Source organism: Bombina bombina, chromosome 3 (genome assembly GCF_027579735.1).
Source record: "Bombina bombina isolate aBomBom1 chromosome 3, aBomBom1.pri, whole genome shotgun sequence".
NCBI classification, from domain to species: domain Eukaryota; kingdom Metazoa; phylum Chordata; class Amphibia; order Anura; family Bombinatoridae; genus Bombina; species Bombina bombina.
Window position 1 is genome coordinate 1236902109 of NC_069501.1, and position 19409 is coordinate 1236921517.

At 37.9% G+C, this 19409-nt stretch overlaps 1 protein-coding gene across 2 annotated transcripts in view; it reads right to left on the bottom strand.

Annotated features, from left to right (window-relative positions):
* LOC128654686 (mitochondrial uncoupling protein 2-like) overlaps nt 1-18272 on the bottom strand; it is a 37413-nt gene extending 19141 nt beyond the window's left edge. The window contains exons 1-3 of one of the 2 annotated variants that reach the window (XM_053708736.1): nt 18124-18245; nt 11287-11430; nt 1904-2092 (exon numbers count right to left, since the gene is read on the bottom strand). In XM_053708736.1, coding sequence (XP_053564711.1) covers nt 1904-2029 — 126 coding nt within the window. In that variant the 5' untranslated portion in view covers nt 2030-2092; nt 11287-11430; nt 18124-18245. Of the gene's footprint in view, nt 1-1903; nt 2093-11286; nt 11431-18123 lie in introns of both variants that reach the window. The other variant, XM_053708735.1, reaches the window with a different exon arrangement.
* Between the last annotated feature and the right edge of the window lie 1137 nt (nt 18273-19409).

The following is a 19409-nucleotide window of genomic DNA, read 5'->3' on the forward strand; positions in this document are numbered from 1 at the left end:
TAGCGCTATTGTGTGTGATAAGATTAAGGTTAGGGCTAGAGCTAGGGTTAGGGATAAAGTTAGGTTTAAGCTAGCACTATTGTGTGTGATAAAATTGAGGTAAGGGTTAGGGATAAAGTTAGGTTTAGGCTAGCGCTATTGTGTGTGATAAAATTGAGGTAAGGGTTAGGGATAAAGTTAGGTTTAGGCTAGCGCTATTGTGTGTGATAAAATTGAGGTAAGGGTTAGGGATAAAGTTAGGTTTAGGCTAGCGCTATTGTGTGTGATAAAATTGAGGTAAAGGTTAGGGATAAAGTTAGGTTTAGGCTAGGGCTATTAAGTGTGATAAGATTAAGGTTAGGGCTAGAGCTAGGGATAAAGTTAGGTTTAGGCTAGGGATATTACGTGTGATAAGATTAAGGTTAGGGCTAGAGCTTAGGGTTAGGGATAAAGTTAGGTGTAAGCTAGCGCTATTGTGTGTGATAAATTAAGGTAAGGGTTAGGGATAAAGTTAGGTTTAGGCTAGGGATATTACATGTGATAAGATTAAGGTTAGGGCTAGAGCTTAGGGTTAGGGATAAAGTTAGATTTAGGCTAGGGCTATTGTGTGTGATAAGATTAAGGTTAGGGCTAGAGTTAGATTTAGGCTAGGTATATTGTGTGTGATAAGATTAAGGTTAGGGCTAGAGCTCAGGGTTAGGGATAAAGTTAGATTTAGGCTAGGGCTATTACGTATGATAAGATTAAGGTTAGGGCTAGATCTTAGGGTTAGGGATAAAGTTAGATTTAGGCTAGGTATATTGTGTGTGATAAGATTAAGGTTAAGGCTAGAGCTAGGGTTAGGGATAAAGTTAGGTTTAGGCTAGCGCTATTGTGTGTGATAAGATTAAGGCTAGGGTTAGAGTTTAGAGTTAGGGATAAAGTTAGGTTTAGGCTAGGGCTATTACGTGTGATAAGATTAAGGTTAGGGCTAGAGCTTAGAGTTAGGGATAAAGTTAGGTTTAAGCTAGGGCTATTAGGTGTGATAAGATTAAGGTTATGGTTAGGGATAAAGTTAGGTTTAGGCTAGGGCTATTACGTGTGATAAGATTAAGGTTAGGGTTAGGGCTAGAGTTAAGGGTAAGAGATAAAGTTAGGTTTAGGCTAGGGCTATTGTTTGTGATAAGATTAAGTTTAGGGTTAGGGATCAAGTTAGGTTTAGGCTAGGGCTATTACGTGTGATAAGATTAAGGATAGGGCTAGAGTTTAGAGTTAGGGATAAAGTTAGGTTTACGCTAGGTATATTGTGTGTGATAAGATTAAGCATAGGGCTAGAGCTTAGAGTTAGCGATAAAGTTAGGTTTAAGCTAGGTATATTGTGTGTGATAAGATTAAGGCTAGGGTTAGAGTTTAGAGTTAGGGATAAAGTTAGGTTTCAGCTAGGGCTATTGTGTGTGATAAGATTAAGGTAAGGGTTAGGGCTAGGGTTAGGGATAAAGTTAGGTTTAGGCTAGGGCTATTACGTGTGATAAGATTAAGGTTAGGGCTAGAGCTTAGGGTTAGGGATAAAGTTAGATTTAGGCTAGGTATATTGTGTGTGATAAGAATAAGGTTAGGGCTAGAGCTATGGTTATGTATAAAGTTAGGTTTAGGCTAGGGCTATTGCATGTGATAAGGTTAGGGCTAGAGCTATGGTTATGTATAAAGTTAGGGTTAGTCTAGGGCTATTGCATGTGATAAGGTTAGGGCTAGAGCTAGGGTTAAGGATAGGTTAGGAGATTGTCACTGCTTTGGGCACACAGACTAAAAACAGGTTTGCCATCCATGGCTTAGAAGACTTTAGTAGACCTGTTACTCTGCTGAGAACCACTGAGACTTCTGGAGTTCAGAGAATTAATAATATCCCACCTATGGGTACAATCCATAATCCCCCCTTAGGCTTTACCTGCAGTCTGACTTTTGCTGTGTCTAGTGGGAATGTGAATAAATCTGCAATACAAGCTGCTGAGCCAGCGCCTACAAACTTCACCACAGGTGTAGGGGGAATGTCGCTTGGCTTCAACCCAACCATCTTCTTTTGTTCTCGCAGACAGCTGTGCACCAGCAGAAATCAGAACGCAAAGCCCTCAGTCACCTGGTGTGCAACAATATCATAGACTGTGGTTAGTATTTACTGATACACAAAGGGAAATGTATAAAGGCTTGATTAGGTCTAGCATATTTAGTTACATATATATATTAAAATACAGAAATAAAAACATTAATGATGTGGAAAAAAAAATTGTTAAAGTGCATTTAATGTGCTGTTTATTATGTTGGTAAGGATTGTTTTTGTTTTTTTTTCCAATGTGTCACTTACCTAGATTCCCTAAGACCCAGTAAGAATGAGAATGTTTCTTTGTTAATGTCTATGCACATTATAAGGACATTAAACTCTAAATAAATTTATTTATAAGCATAGCATTGAGGTTATTCCTCACCTCCCTGTAGTCATGGTTGCTGCCATGTTTAAAGCTAACTTTCACTACATACCAGTGCCGATGTGTTTGCACATGTGCAATAAGTCTCCTTCAGATACGAAGGAGCAGGCACTACTAGGGTTGGAAAAAATAAAACATCACATTTATTGTAGACAACATTAAAAAGGGATAAATCCAGACAAGGTAACAGACAAGAAAAACAAATACTTATGCGTTTCACACCCCCTGGTGGCGCTTAATTATAGACTATGATTTATAATGTTATCTTCGATAAATTTGATGTTTTATTTTTTCCAAACCTAGTAGTGCCTGCTCCTTTGTGTGTTGATATTGCCAGCCTGATCCGCCACTGCTATGGCACTCCAGGTTTCTATGGGAAGCATTTTCTTTTCTTATTTTCCTCTATTGCACTGAGCTGATGGTTTGCCGTGTTCCAGATACCCCCTGTTTTTGCTCTCCTTCAGATACCTGCAGTGTAAGCTAGGTTCCAAAATGGCAGCTCCAATAATTAGAGGGAGGTGCATGAAAACTAAATTTATGCTTACCTGATAAATTGATTTCTTCTATGGTAAGACAAGTCCACGGATTCATCCTTTACTTGTGGGATATAATCCTTCCCTACAGGAAGTGGCAAAGAGCACCACAGCAGAGCTGTCTATATAGTTCCTCCCTTAGCTCCACCCCCCAGTCATTCGACCGAAGGTACAGGAAGAAAAAGGAGAAACTACAAGGTGCAGAGGTGACTGAGTTTAAATAAAAAAATATAATCTGTCTTAAAATGACAGGGCGGGCCGTGGACTCGTCTTACCATAGAGGAAATCAATTTATCAGGTAAGCATAAATGTAGTTTTCTTCTATAAAGGTAAGACGAGTCCACGGATTCATCCTTTACTTGTGGGATACAATACCAAAGCTACAGGACACAGATGAATGGGAGGGACAAGACAGATGGTTAAACAGAAGGCACCACTGCTTGAAGAACTTTTCTCCCAAAAATAGCCTCCGAAGAAGCAAAGGTATCAAATTTGTAAAATTTGGAAAAGGTATGAAGTGAAGACCAAGTCGCAGCCTTACAAATCTATTCAACAGAAGCATCATTTTTAAAAGCCCATGTGGAAGCCACCGCTCTAGTAGAGTGAGCTATAATTCTTTCAGGAGGCTGCTGTCCAGAAGTCTTGTATGCCAAACAGATGATGCTTTTCAGCCAAAAGGCAAGAGAGGTAGCCGTAGCTTTTTGACCTCTACGTTTTCCAGAATAGACAACAAACAATGAAGATGTTTGACGGAAATCTTTGGTCGCTTGCAAGTAAAACTTTAAAGCACGCACCACGTCCAAGTTGTGCAATAGACGCTCCTTCTTAGAGGAAGGATTAGGACACAGAGAAAGAACAACAATTTCCTGATTAATATTTTTATTAGTAACAACCTTAGGAAGGAATCCAGGTTTGGTATGCAAAACCACCTTATCAGCATGGAAAACAATTTAAGGCGAATCACATTGCAATGCAGATAGTTCAGAAACTCTTCGAGCCGAAGAGATAGCAACTAAAAACAAAACTTTCCAAGATAGAAGCTTAATATTTATGGAATGCATAGGTTCAAACGGAACCCCTTGAAGAACCTTAAGAACTAAATTCAAACTCAATGGCGGAGCAACAGGTTTAAACACAGGCTTGATTCTAACTAAAGCCTGACAGAACGACTGAACGTCTGGAATCTGCCAGACGTTTGTGCAGTAGAATTGATAAAGCAGATATCTGTCCCTTTAAGGAACTAGCTGATAACCCCTTCTCCAATCCTTCTTGGAGAAAGGACAAAATCCTAGGAATCCTGATCTTACTCCATGAGTAGCCTTTGGATTTGCACCAATAAAGATATTTACGCCATATCTTATGATAAATTTTCCTAGTGACAGGCTTTCGAGCCTGAATCAAGGTATCTATGACCGACTCAGAGAACCCCCGCTTGGATAAGATCAAGCGTTCAATTTCCAAGCAGTCAGTCGCAGAGAAACAAGATTTGGATGCTGGAACAGACCTTGAATCAGAAGGTCCTGTCTCAGTGGTAGAGTCCATGGTGGAAGAGATGACATGTCCACCAGGTCTGCATACCAAGTCCTGCGTGGCCACGCAGGTGCTATCAAAATCACCAAAGCTCTCTCCTGTTTGATTCTGGCAATCAAACGAGGAAGGAGAGGAAATGGTGAAAACACATAAGTCAGGTTGAACGACCAGGGTACTGCTAGAGCATCTATCAGTACTGCCTGAGGATCCCTTGACCTGAGACGCCATCAGATCCAATTCTGGTGTGCTCCTTAGCCTTAAAGAACCGCACCAGAGCGGTTATAACTAGCCATGTGGGTTCTAAGACCCAAAAATTAAGCCATGTGTGCCCTAATAAAGTTGCCCAAAACGTTTATTGCCCACAAAAACGTTAAAGCACTCCCATCCAAAAAACGTTTGTTCACAAACATTTGCCATTCAGTGTCAACCATATATGTAATTGGCCCCATATGTAGGCTAAGTAATGCCCTTCTTTTAGCTCTAGGATTACTGCTTACCCTTACCCTCCTGGGTATAATGTCAGCCTTTCTGAAATACACAGACTCTCCAGAAAAAATATGACTGAACATACCTCATTGCTGCATAGCATGAAACCGTTCCTCACACTGAAGTTTCCTGTACTCCTCAGCCTCTGTGGGAACAGCAAATGGAACTTAGTTACAAATGCTAAGATCATCATCCTCCAGGCAGCAGTCTTCATCCATCTGCTGCCTGAGAGTAAATAGTACAAACCGGTACAAATAGTACAAAATAACAAACTCTTGATTGAAGAAATAAAAAACTAATATTTTATCACCTCTTTCACTTTACCCTTCCTAGTACTTAGAGTAGGCAAAGAGAATGACTGGGGGGGTGGAGATAAGGGAGGAGCTATATAGACAGCTCTGCTGTGGTGCACTTTGCCACTTCCTGTAGGGAAGGATAATATCCCACAAGTAAAGGATGAATCCGTGGACTCGTCTTACCTTTATAGAGGAAATGTATTTAGTATATGATGTCCCTTTAAACAGGATACAAAATAATATGGCTAGAGTCTGGCTAACCTGAAGCAGTTAAATAATTATGGAAATGTGGTGTGATAGGAGCGCCTAGAGGTGTATTCCCAGCTGCTAATTAGTTTATCCCTCAAATAAACAAAGTAAGGTTGGCACAAAAAGAAATTGAAAAAATTAGCAGCGCTAAATAGCTTGGAAATAATGTGCTAGCATTACGGTTTATATACCAAACAATATTTTTTATTATTTCTTTAAAATTCTATAGTAACAACTTATTCATCAATGCAGTCTAGACAATAGCTCTCTTTAAAATTTAGGGACGTCTCCCTATAAGAGTTAATAGAAAAAAATATTCTGTATAAAAAAAAAATAAAAAAAAAATTCCACAAAATTTTTTATGCTTTAAATACACATATCATTGGGATCCGTTTTACCAAACTTGTATTTTTGGTCAAACTTGGATCTTGACAAATTCTAAAACCATGCTAAACAACTTTTAGAAATTCTCTGTAACGTATTTTGATAGTTGGAAAACTTACTATATTGAAATATCTATACGCTGGGTGTCAAATAACCTCTAGAAGTGTCCTTTTTAGTCAATGTAATAATACAAAGTATCAATTCTCCTAAATTAGGATATAGTTCCACTTGTGTAGATACTTTATATACAAAATAAAGCTTGATATAAAAACTGGAATAGTCTTTTCCCCGCTTAAAAATTCAGCTGACTGCTGTTTGTTATCCTCAGCAATCCTTGTGCCTCAAACCGGATATATAGGGAAGCAAATGTCTGTTTATAGAATTATTTGGAACAACTTTTTTGTTGTTTAACTTGTATCCTTATTAGGAATGAAAAAATAAAGGTACCTTATCGTATCCCGGTTGCAACCGCACAGGCTGCAGAGTTCCGATGCCGTGATGAGTCAGCTGACTCCCCTCTGGGGTCCGTATCGGCAGTGTGGCTGTTTCTCTCGCTTTTTTTCTAGCCTTAGTGGTCAGTTCTACCTGGACCTCCTCGGTATATATGGAGACAGGAAATTTTGGTTTGCAGAATCCTAGAGCTGGATGTGGCAATCCACTCCGTTAACTCCTTGGACAAACGAGCTTTCAATTGCTGAGTCACAAAGCTTGGTGACAATCTCTCAGTAGGATTTAATGAGTTTCGTTCAGCAAAGTGTGGCAGGTCCCATTCGTAGTGTTTATTCTCCAATTCCTTTCAGACTCTCTATGAACTAGTGTGTTCTGATTACGTTCTCTATTATTCCTGTAGTTCCACCCTCTATTATAGTTATTATACCCTTGATATCTTGGTTTTTTATCTCTTAACCAATGGGTATGTGTCCTATGATCTCTTAATTGGCTATTCCCTTCATAATAATCATCCTGATTTCTATAGTTGTTATAATTTCGGTACTCAAAGGAGTTGTCATTTCTGTTTGGTGTGTATGGTGGTCTCCTGGGCATGTAGTAGTTTGACCTATATTGTTGTGGTCTTTGTTGTTGTGGTCTATAGTCTGTGTTTCCCCTATAATTTCTATTGTTGGGAGTTCTATCAATGGGTGCCCAATTCTCTTGATGGAAATTCCCATATTGATGTGATGTAGGTTTATAGTGAGATTTATTGGAATGATTGGAATAATTTTCCCTTGAATTTTGTGTGTATTGTTTGTTTTTTGTTTTATTTTCCTCAGTGTGTGAATTTCCCATTCTTTCTTCCATGTTACTTGTCCTCTCTTCTTTTCTGTTTGCAGCCTCATTATAATCTTCCTTATCCCTATTTAGTTTTCTTAACTTTACTTCTTGTATTTCCAAACTCAAATTGTTTAATTTTTTCATAATATCTATCAGTGAATTTTTAAAATCTGGATTTTCTTTCTTATCAATTAGTTTGTTTTTTATAGTGACTATGTTTTTCTCTACTGTGTCAAGTGAATCTTCCCGTGATTTTTCAATATTTGTAACAGTGTAGTTGATGCATTATCTAGTGTATCATCCCATTCCTTCTGGAATTTATCTTTTAATTCAAAGTGCAGTTTTTTCGTAATCTAATTGGTGCTTATTATTGTCCCTTCTTCATTCTCTACTATATCTTTGAGAGTTTTTTCTCTCCATAGGAAAATATCATCTTCCATTTTAAGGCTGCTCACTAATCTGGAGTGTTAAAAAAAAAAACCCAAGAGGGATAGGAATAGTGTTGGAAATGTGGTGTGATAGGAGTGCCTAGAGGTGTATTCCCAGCTGCTAATTAGTTTATCCCTCAAATAAACAAAGTAAGGTTGGCACAAAAAGAAATTGAAAAAATTAGCAGTGCTAAATAGCTTGGAAATAATGTGCTAGTATTACGGTTTATATACCAAACGTATTTTGATAGAGGTTTTTTGACACCCATTGTATAGATATTTCAATATAGTAAGTTTTCCAACTATCAAAATACGTTACAGAGAATTTCTAAAAGTTGTTTAGCATGGTTTTAGAATTTGTCAAGATCCAAGTTTGACCAAAATACAAGTTTGGTAAAACGGATCCCAATGATATGTGTATTTAAAGCATAAAAAATTTTGTGGAATTTTTTTTTTATTTTTATTTTTTTATACAGAATATTTTTTTCTATTAACTCTTATAGGGAGACGTCCCTACATTTTAAAGAGAGATATTGTCTAGACTGCATTGATGAATAAGTTGTTTCATTTTAGAGTCCTTTTTTTTTCCAATTCCACTACAATAAATGCAACACCGGGAGGACCTAGAGGTAATTGATTAAATGAACAAATACAGCGAACAACTGACTATAGATTGAAATCATATAAGGAGGTCAAAGCTCATACAGAACCAGGGACTGAGACCCAGGCAGACAGATAGACCCAGAGGGACAGAGCTCAGTAGCAAATAAGGATCTGGCAAAACTGTCAGAATAAAAGGTAGGGACCAGCAAAACACAAGTGGCATAAACTAGTCTGTAGGAGAAGTTGTTAACCATTGGCACATACGTACACAAATAGATTAGGCACTGGGTGTGTTTACAAAATATTTACATATAACATTATGGTATAGTGAAATTATTTTTTATATATGCATCAAATTAAATACTACTTAAGGATATACAAAATAAATGTTTAAAAGCTAAATTTGTTGTGGAGTCAAGTGCTAACTCCATTAGAAGTAAGTTTTTTGCGCACGACATGTAGCGCTTGTATTAAGTTGAAAGTAAAAAGTTTTTACTTGTGCGCTTACTTAATGTGCATAAAAACCTGGTTAGGCTTTAATGTATTCCCCATAGAAGTCAATGGAGCTAAAAAAAGTGACAAAAAAACACATCCTACTCGCGCGCAAACCCAATAACATTCACATTCCAATGTTCTACACATAGCAGAATATGTTCTATTTATTTATAAATACATATTTCTACATATATCTATACCTGTATACATGATGATTATATATAGGTATAGATATATACAGATATGTATAGGAATATCTGTACCTAGATAAATATAGGATTATATATAGGTATATATATATACAGGGAGTGCAGAATTATTAGGCAAATGAGTATTTTGACCACATCATCCTCTTTATGCATGTTGTCTTACTCCAAGCTGTATAGGCTCGAAAGCCTACTACCAATTAAGCATATTAGGTGATGTGCATCTCTGTAATGAGAAGGGGTGTGGTCTAATGACATCAACACCCTATATCAGGTGTGCATAATTATTAGGCAACTTCCTTTCCTTTGGCAAAATGGGTCAAAAGAAGGACTTGACAGGCTCAGAAAAGTCAAAAATAGTGAGATATCTTGCAGAGGGATGCAGCACTATTAAAACGGCAAAGCTTCTGAAGCGTGATCATCGAACAATCAAGCGTTTCATTCAAAATAGTCAACAGGGTCGCAAGAAGCGCGTGGAAAAACCAAGGAGCAAAATAACTGCCCATGAACTGAGAAAAGTCAAGCGTGCAGCTGCCAAGATGCCACTTGCCACCAGTTTGGCCATATTTCAGAGCTGCAACATCACTGGAGTGCCCAAAAGCACAAGGTGTGCAATACTCAGAGACATGGCCAAGGTAAGAAAGGCTGAAAGATGACCACCACTGAACAAGACATACAAGCTGAAACGTCAAGACTGGGCCAAGAAATATCTCAAGACTGATTTTTCTAAGGTTTTATGGACTGATGAAATGAGATTGAGTCTTGATGGGCCAGATGGATGGGCCCGTGGCTGGATTGGTAAAGGGCAGAGAGCTCCAGTCCGACTCAGACGCCAGCAAGGTGGAGGTGGAGTACTGGTTTGGGCTGGTATCATCAAAGATGAGCTTGTGGGGCCTTTTCGGGTTGAGGATGGAGTCAAGCTCAACTCCCAGTCCTACTGCCAGTTTCTGGAAGACACCTTCTTCAAGCAGTGGTACAGGAAGAAGTCTGCATCCTTCAAGAAAAACATGATTTTCATGCAGGGCAATGCTCCATCACACGCGTCCAAGTACTTCACAGCGTGGCTCGCAAGAAAGGGTATAAAAGAAGAAAATCTAATGACATGGCCTCCTTGTTCACCTGATCTGAACCCCATTGAGAACCTGTGGTCCATCATCAAATGTGAGATTTACAAGGAGGGAAAACAGTACACCTCTCTGAACAGTGTCTGGGAGGCTGTGGTTGCTGCTGCACGCAATGTTGATGGTGAACAGATCAAAACACTGACAGAATCCATGGATGGCAGGCTTTTGAGTGTCCTTGCAAAGAAAGGTGGCTATATTGGTCACTGATTTGTTTTTGTTTTGTTTTTGAATGTCAGAAATGTATATTTGTGAATGTTGAGATGTTATATTGGTTTCACTGGTAAAAATAAATAATTGAAATGGGTATATATTTGTTTTTTGTTAAGTTGCCTAATAATTATGCACAGTAATAGTCACCTGCACACACAGATATCCCCCTAAAATAGCTATAACTAAAAACAAACTAAAAACTACTTCCAAAACTATTCAGCTTTGATATTAATGAGTTTTTTGGGTTCATTGAGAACATGGTTGTTGTTCAATAATAAAATTAATCCTCAAAAATACAACTTGCCTAATAATTCTGCACTCCCTGTATATATATATATATATATATATATATATATATATATATATATATATATATATATATATATATTATAAATATAATGCCCTTTTGATATCCACAGGAGGTGAATCAAGGTCAGCTAGGCTTAATCTGGAGTAAAGGTAAGACTTATTGACTTTTATAAACTCCAGGAAGCTATGAATAAATCTGATATCTCATAGGTCTCTGGAATTGGGACAAGAGTCTTGGAAATGAAGGGAGACACCGATGGGTAATAAGATACGGCTCTGTGAATCTTGGCAGGGCTGGCACAAAACTATGGCCTGTCAGACAGTGTCATATTTATGCCGTGGACTTTTTTCTGAGCCAGTGAAAAGAAACAAAAAGTGAAGGAAAAACAAAATAATTTTGTTTAAAATCTAAATTATTACTGAAATATGTAACATTGACAATATGTTGCATTTTGGGAGATAATTTGTATGGCTGTATAAGTGAGAATGCAGAATTTATTGGGTGCCTTGCAAAGGGCAATATGCGCTCATAATCAGACTTCCGGAGGTCCGTAAGATGATTCCCAATTCATCAACATTTTTGTGTAAACTGATTTGCATGTTTTTTGTTTTTTTTTCAATTTTGAAGACATTCCAATGCATTAGAAAACCAGGAGATAACCCATTTATCAAAATGTTTTCAAATGCATTTCTAGGATGATACAGTGAGTGACCACAACTTACATGGGGATATTGTGACCATAATATTCAAATCCATCAGCATCTTTTCACATGATTTTGTTGTGTTCAATGTCAACAGCTTCTTGAAAGAAAAAAATCCTCATTTTCGAATAGCTGTTCCCGCTGACTATTGCTGATGTTAAGTTTCTAAAGAACAGAAGTGAGACAGCGCTAAATAAAAGCTAAAGATTAAAAGGTTGGAGGACACAATGCTAAAAATATAGTAATATTTAATAAAAAAATAAAAATACAAACTAAAACACAATGTTACCAGTTAAAATATGTTCTGGGACGTCTCCCAGTATACAGTAAATATATTGGATTAATTTTATAATATCATACTTAAACATATAACACAGCATAGGGACTAGTAATATATGGCTTAAATAAAGTACTCTAATAATAGAAACAAATATTGGAGCTAGTGTAGCTTACGGGGGAGTATGAGAACCAAAACATCACAAAAAGTCAATAGTTTATCTAATGTGACAAAGTATAATGCAAGTTGCAAATGTTGGAGCTTATATAGCTCAAAGGAGAATATGAGAACCACCGTGTCACAAGAGTCATTAGGTATACTTTATGTTACGTATCATAGCATAGGTGCAGTGATCCTGTGTATACCTTATGTTACGTATCATAGCATAGGTGCAGTGATCCTGTGTATACCTTATGTTACGTATCATAGCATAGGTGCAGTGATCCTGTGTATACCTTATGTTACGTATCATAGCATAGGTGCAGTGATCCTGTGTATGTATATTCTTCATCCCCTCGGCGGTATGAGCCACGTCTAGAGGGATCTTTGTGCCTGGGAAGAAAAGGATTTACCTCAATGTCCCATTGTGGTTGTTTTACAGACCTCTGTAGTGTCCGATGTTCATTAGACGCTAACAGCTTCTCGTGTCCTGCGGGTATCCGGAATAGTGATGGTCACGTGACTTACTTCCCCGTCATCAGTGGGTGGAGATTGGATCCTCCGCAATTTAACAACTGCTATACTTCAGTAATGTTGATTGCTAGTAGAGATTTCTCCCAGAAAGTCCTGCTGGGGATGATGGAAATAGAGTAGATTTTAGAATGTCCTCGATACTGATACCTCCCTCTATTCGGTCAGTGCATTAGACTCGACAGGGTAGGTAGCAAAATTAAAAACAATTCCCAAAGAGGGAACTGAGGGGACGCGCTCCGGATAATCAGTACTGGTGATAGTTATGTGGTTAATTGGTGTTAATCAGAAGATCGAAAAAAAAAAAAATTCAACCAAAAAAAGCGGAATAATAAAAGTGTAAATCACCCAAAATGGTATAGAATGATGAAAAGGATCTTGTCACATAGATTTCTTCTGTCAGGAGGCCGCTCCTCTGGTTCCCGGTGTGGGGGATAATCTTCTAAGTAATCAGAAAAGAAAAAGAGGGCGCCTCATAGTGTGAATCTCTCTGGGTAACACTGCTAGATAAATGAAATAGAAAGGCTTACCAGATTAAGTTGCACCGTACTTGTGACCGGTGCTAAAAGACAGGCTAGCACTCTGCAGTGGCTAGTACACTGGTCCAGTTTGCCGGTCAGCAGTAGCTCCAAGAAACCTTTGTCCGGTATCCGCCTGCTCTGAGACGGCGGACAGAAATCGCCAGAAATCAACCCGATCAAATACAATCGGGTTGATTGACACCCCCTGCTAGTAGCCGATTGGCCGCAAATCTGCAGGGTGTGGTATTGCACCAGCAGTTCACAAGAACTGCTGGTGCAATGATAAATGCAGAGAGCTTATGCTGTCGGCATTTATCGATGTGCAGCTGACATGATCCACTATATCGGATCATGTCCGCTCGCATCTTCATAAATAGGCCCCATAGTCTTTTTGAAAAAAAATATGGCTATACGATGATTGCAATTGTTGAGAATATTGACACAAGAAAATGTAACAATAAGAGAAATGTTTTATATTGTGTAAGAGAGATGAGAGACCAAATAGGTTTTAAATCGCTATATATGAGGATCCATTATAATTCCACCTTAAGTGAAGATTATCGAAATCCACCTTAAAGAATCATTAATTAGCCAACCAATTAGAACAAAGGGAGGTCTTTTTAAAGCTTGGGGTGATCACAACAAACATGTCTTGATAAAGCCCAAAATGGGCGAAATGCGTTGACCAAGACTGTAACCACTCCAAGATTATTGGCTATCTATGCAGATTGAAGATTTGGGCTAAAAAAACAGACTTTATCTCCCATATTTGTATCTGCAACTAATTTTGCTACCTAATCAGAAAAGAGAAAGAGGGCGCCTCATAGTGTGAATCTGTCTGGGTAACACCGCTAGATGAATGAAATAGACACAGAAGTAAGTCACGTGACCATCACTATTCCGGATACCCGCAGGACACGAGAAGCTGTTAGCGTCTAATGAACATCGGACACTACAGAGGTCTGTAAAACAACTACATTGGGACATTGAGGTAAATCCTTTTCTTCCCAGGCACAAAGATCCCTCTAGACGTGGCTCATACCGCCGAGGGGATGAAGAATATACATACACAGGATCACTGCACCTATGCTATGATACGTAACATAAGGTATACCTAATGACTCTTGTGACACGGTGGTTCTCATATTCTCCTTTGAGCTATATAAGCTCCAACATTTGCAACTTGCATTATACTTTGTCACATTAGATAAACTATTGACTTTTTGTGATGTTTTGGTTCTCATACTCCCCCCCCCCCCGTAAGCTACACTAGCTCCAATATTTGTTTCTCTTATTAGAGTACTTTATTTAAGCCATATATTACTATTCCCTATGCTGTGTTATATGTTTTAGCATAATATTATAAGATTAATTCAATATATTTACTGTATTCTGGGAGACTTCCCAGAACATATTTTTACTGGTAACATTGTGTTTTAGTTTGTATTTTTTGATTAAATATTACTATATTTTTTAGCATTGTGTCCTCAAACCTTTTAATCTTTAGCTTTTATTTAGCTCTGTCTCACTTCTGTACTTTGTATCATATTTAGTTTAACTTGAGGGGTTTTACTGAGTCACAGCAATATTTGGGTTTCTCTTTAGGCGCTCCTATCTTTCTCTTTACATAGATGTTAAGTTTCTAAGCATGTTGAGTTAAAAGTTAATACATTTACTCAGCCTATGTTACTAGAGTACTAGTACTGCAGCTTCTGATAACCCAGCCTAGAGTACTAGCACTACAGCTTCTGTTAAGTCAGCCTATGTTGCTAGAGTACTGGTACTACAGCTTCTGATAACTCAGCCTATGTTACTAGAGTACTAGTACTGCAGCTTCTGATAACCCAGCCTAGAGTACTAGCACTACAGCTTCTGATAACCCAGCCTATGTTACTAGAGTACTAGTACTACAGCTTCTGATAACCCAGCCTATGTTACTAGAGTACTAGTACTGCAGCTTTTGATTACCCATCTTAGAGTTCTAGCACTACAGCTTCTGATAACTCAGCCTACATTACTAGAGTACTAGTATTGCAGTTTCTGATAACCCAGCCTATGTTGCTAAAGTACTAGTACTACAGCTTCTGATAACTCAGTCTATGTTACTAAAGTACTAGTACTGCAGCTTCTGATAACCCAACCTAGAGTACTTCCACTACAGCTTCTGATAACTCAGCCTATGTTACCAGAGTACTAATATTGCAGCTTCTTTTAACCCAGCCTATGTTACTAGAGTACTAGTACTACAACTTCTGATAACCCAGCCTAGAGTACTAGCACTACAGCTTCTGATAACTCAGCCTATGTTACTAGGGTACTAGTATTGCAGCTTCTGACAACCCAGCCTATGTTACTAGAGTACTAGTACTACAGCTTCTGATAACCCATCCTATGTTACTAGAGTACTAGCACTACAGCTTCTGATAACCTTACCTATGTTACTAGAGTACTAATACTACAGCTTCTGATAACCTTACCTATGTTACTAGAGTACTAGTGCTGCAACATCTGCTAACCTTACCTATGTTACTAGAGTACTAGTCCAGCCGTTTCTGATAACCTTACCTATGTTACTAAAAAGTACTAATACTGCAGCTTCTGATAACCCAGCCTATGTTACTAGAGTACTAGTACTACAGCTGCTGGTAACCCAGACTATATTACTAGATTACTAGTACTACAGCTTCTGATAACTCAGCCTATGTTACTAGAGTACTAGTATTGTAGCTTCTGATAACCCAGCCTATGTTACTAGAGTACTAGTATTACAGCTTCTGATAACCCAGCCTATGTTACTAGAGTACTAGTACTGCAGCTTCTGATAACCCAGCCTAGAGTACTAGCACTACAGCTTCTGATAACTCAGCCTATGTTACTAGAGTACTAGTATTGCAGCTTCTGATAACCCAGCCTATGTTACTAGCGTACTAGTACTACAGCTTCTGATAACTTAGCCTATGTTACTAGAGTACTAGTATTGCAGCTTCTGATAACCCAGCATATGTTACTAGAGTACTAGTACTACAGCTTCTGCTAACCTTACCTATGTTACTAGAGTACTAGTACTATAGCTTCTGCTAACCTTACCTATGTTACTAGAGTACTAGTACTACAGCTTCTGAAAACTCAGCCTACATTACTAGAGTACTAGAACTGCAGCTTCTGATAACCTTACCTATGTTACTAGAGTACTAGTACTGAAGCTTCTGATAACCTTACCTATGTTACTAGAGTACTAGTACTACAGCTTCTGATAACCTTACCTATGTTACTAGAGTACTAGCACTGCAGCTTCTGCTAACCTTACCTATTTTACTAGAGTACTAGTACTACAGCTTCTGCTAACCTTACCTATGTTACTAGAGTACTAGTGCTACAGCTTCTGCTAACCTTACCTATTTTACTAGAGTACTAGTACTACAGCTTCTGCTAACCTTACATATGTTACTAGAGTACTAGTACTGCAGCTTCTGCTAACCTTACCTATGTTACTAGAGTACTAGTACTACAGCTTCTGCTAACCTTACCTATTTTACTAGAGTACTAGTACTACAGCTTCTGCTAACCTTACCTATGTTACTAGAGTACTAGTGCTACAGCTTATGCTAACCTTACCTATTTTACTAGAGTACTAGCACTACAACTTCTGCTAACCTTACCTATGTTACTAGAGTTTTAGTACTAAAGCTTCTGCTAACCTTACCTATGTTACTAGAGTTTTAGTACTACAGCTTCTGATAACCTTACCTATGTTACTAGAGTACTAGTGCTGCAGCCTCTGCTATCCTTACCTATGTTACTAGAGTACTAGTACTACAGCTTCTGCTAACCTTACCTATGTTAGTAGAGTACTAGTACTGCAGCTTCTGCTAACCTTACCCATGTTACTAGAGTACTAGTACTACAGCTTCTGCTAACCTTACCCATGTTACTAGAGTACTAGTACTACAGCTTCTGCTAACCTTACCTATGTTACTAGAGTACTAGTACTACAGATTCTGCTAACCTTGCCTATGTTACTAGAGTACTAGTACTACAGCTTCTGCTAACCTTACCTATGTTACTAGAGTACTAGTACTACAGCTTCTGCTAACCTTACCTATGTTACTAGAGTAGTAGTACTACAGCTTCTTATAAACTTACCTATGTTACTAGAGTACTAGTACTGCAGCTTATGCTAACCTTACCTATGTTACTAGAGTACTAGTACTACAGCTTCTTGTAACCCAGCCTATGTTACTAGAGTACTAGTACTGCAGCGTCTGATAACCTTACCTATGTTACTAGAGTACTAGTACTACAGCTTCTTGTAACCCAGCCTATGTTACTAGAGTACTAATACTGCAGCTTCTGATAACCTTACCTAAGTTACTAGAGTACTAGTACTACAGCTTCTTGTAACCCAGCTTATGTTACTAGAGTACTAGTACTGCAGCTTCTGATAACCTTACCTATGTTACTAGAGTACTAATACTACAGCTTCTTGTAACCCAGCTTATGTTACTAGAGTACTAGCACTACAGCTTATGCTAACCTTACCTATGTTACTAGAGTACTAGTACTGCAGCTTCTGATAACCTTACCTATGTTACTAGAGTACTAGTGCTACAGCTTCTTGTAACCCAGCCTATGTTACTAAAGTACCAGTATTGCAGCATTGGACCCCAGATGTTAGATTGGGACACCCTATGATACCCTATAAAATGCTGCAAACAATCTACATACACAAAGTCATCTGCACACATCCATCAAAACACACAAGTTGATCTTGGATTCTATAATACACAGATAGATATAATGTCTTTACAGTTAACAAATAAAAGGAATCACGGAAAAAAATTGAATAAAAAATAACAGAAACAGATGGCACTGTGAGACTGATAACACACCTGCCAGGCAAATATTACATCGCAAAGCACTGGAAGGATTTTTTTTAATTATATCTTATTCAAAAGAGTTCTACACATTGTAAATTAATAAAGTGATGCACAAACTCCTGGTTACTCACTTATACACTTATTGTGCAGCATGAACCTTGCAGTAGTTATTTTAAACAATTGTCATACATTAAAGTGATCAGAGGTTACACACTAGCAGTGCAAATCTGTTGTGTCTGCCTATGATTACATCTTCTATCTGCAAATTTCTCTTTTAGACTTACAAAATGACATTTAAAGCATAACATTAGTTATTTTCATGTTTCTGCCTCTATACACAATACTACAAGATCATTCTCTGCTGTCAAATTTTATATGATCCAGAAATGTCTCCTTATAAATATCCATGTTATATACATAGGAATATTACCTGGTAGATTAAACATGCTCCAAAATTTACAATAAAAAAATAATGCTATTCGCCTCCGTTTACCTGTTCTTGTTAGATATTTTTTTTTTTTTTTTTAGCAATCTGGTCCGTTCACTCTGAGGTCTCAGTGGAACATGGAGCTAATAATCCAGGGCAGACCCAGTGTTGATGCTGTGACCGGCACCTAATGTATTTATATCCTAGTTAGGCAAATGGGTCTCTGCTTACACGTCACCCTGGGCAAGGATGAAAACAAGAATCACTTGACCCAGAGCAGTTCCATTTGCCCTCCTGTGTATTTTCATAGGTCAGTGGTATAAATCATACAAAGAATGACACAAGGACAGAAAATAAAACTGAGTCTTTGCACAACAGTCTTATATCAAAACATACATAAGTGAAATTATCCTAATGAATGCAGAATAGCAGGAACAAAGCCCCCACCCCATTTATTTATCTTTATTCAAAATGACAAAAACTGCCAATTAGAATGTAATCAGACAATTGCCTTAGCACAGGTACCTAAAATAAAAATGCTTAGTGAACCTCAGATTTAAACTTGAACCAAATTGATTTTATATTTAAATACTATGGGCTAGTTTACAAGTATCCACCATTTTTTCTGCTTGTGTGCAAAGATAGGCGAAGGGCGGTTTAGCGCTCATTTTACAAGTTGAAAGGAAATGTTTGCGCGTGAGTGAAACCCAATGCATGCTAACTTCAGGACTTCCAATATTGCAACTGTGTTAACTTCTTCTCCACATAGACTTCAATGGAGCATGCTTTAAAAGAAAACCTAACACTTATCACTCGTGCGCTAACCTGACACTGCGTTAGACCTACAGAGCTAAACCTGAAGTGAGTTATTAATATTTCACATTCCAATGTTCCGCACATAAAAGAAAATGCTTATATATATATATATATATATATATATATATATATATATATATATATATATATATATATATATACACAGTATCTCACAAAAGTGAGTACACTCCTCACATTTTAGTAAATATTTTATTGTATCTTTTCATGTGACATCACTGAAGAAATTACACTTTGCTACAATGTAAAGTAGTTAGTGTACAGCCTGTATAACAGTGTAAATTTGCTGTCCCCTCAAAATAACTCAACACACAGCCATTAATGTCTAAACCGTTAGCAACAAAAGTGAGTACACCCCTAATTTTTGGTTCAGAACCTGGGTAGCGCTTGCTGATTGGTGTCTAAATGTAGCCATCCAACCAGCAAGTGCTACCCAGGTGCTGAACCCAAATGAGCCGGCTTCTAAGCTTACATTCTTGCTTTTTAAAACAAAAATTCAAAGAGAATGAAGAAAAATT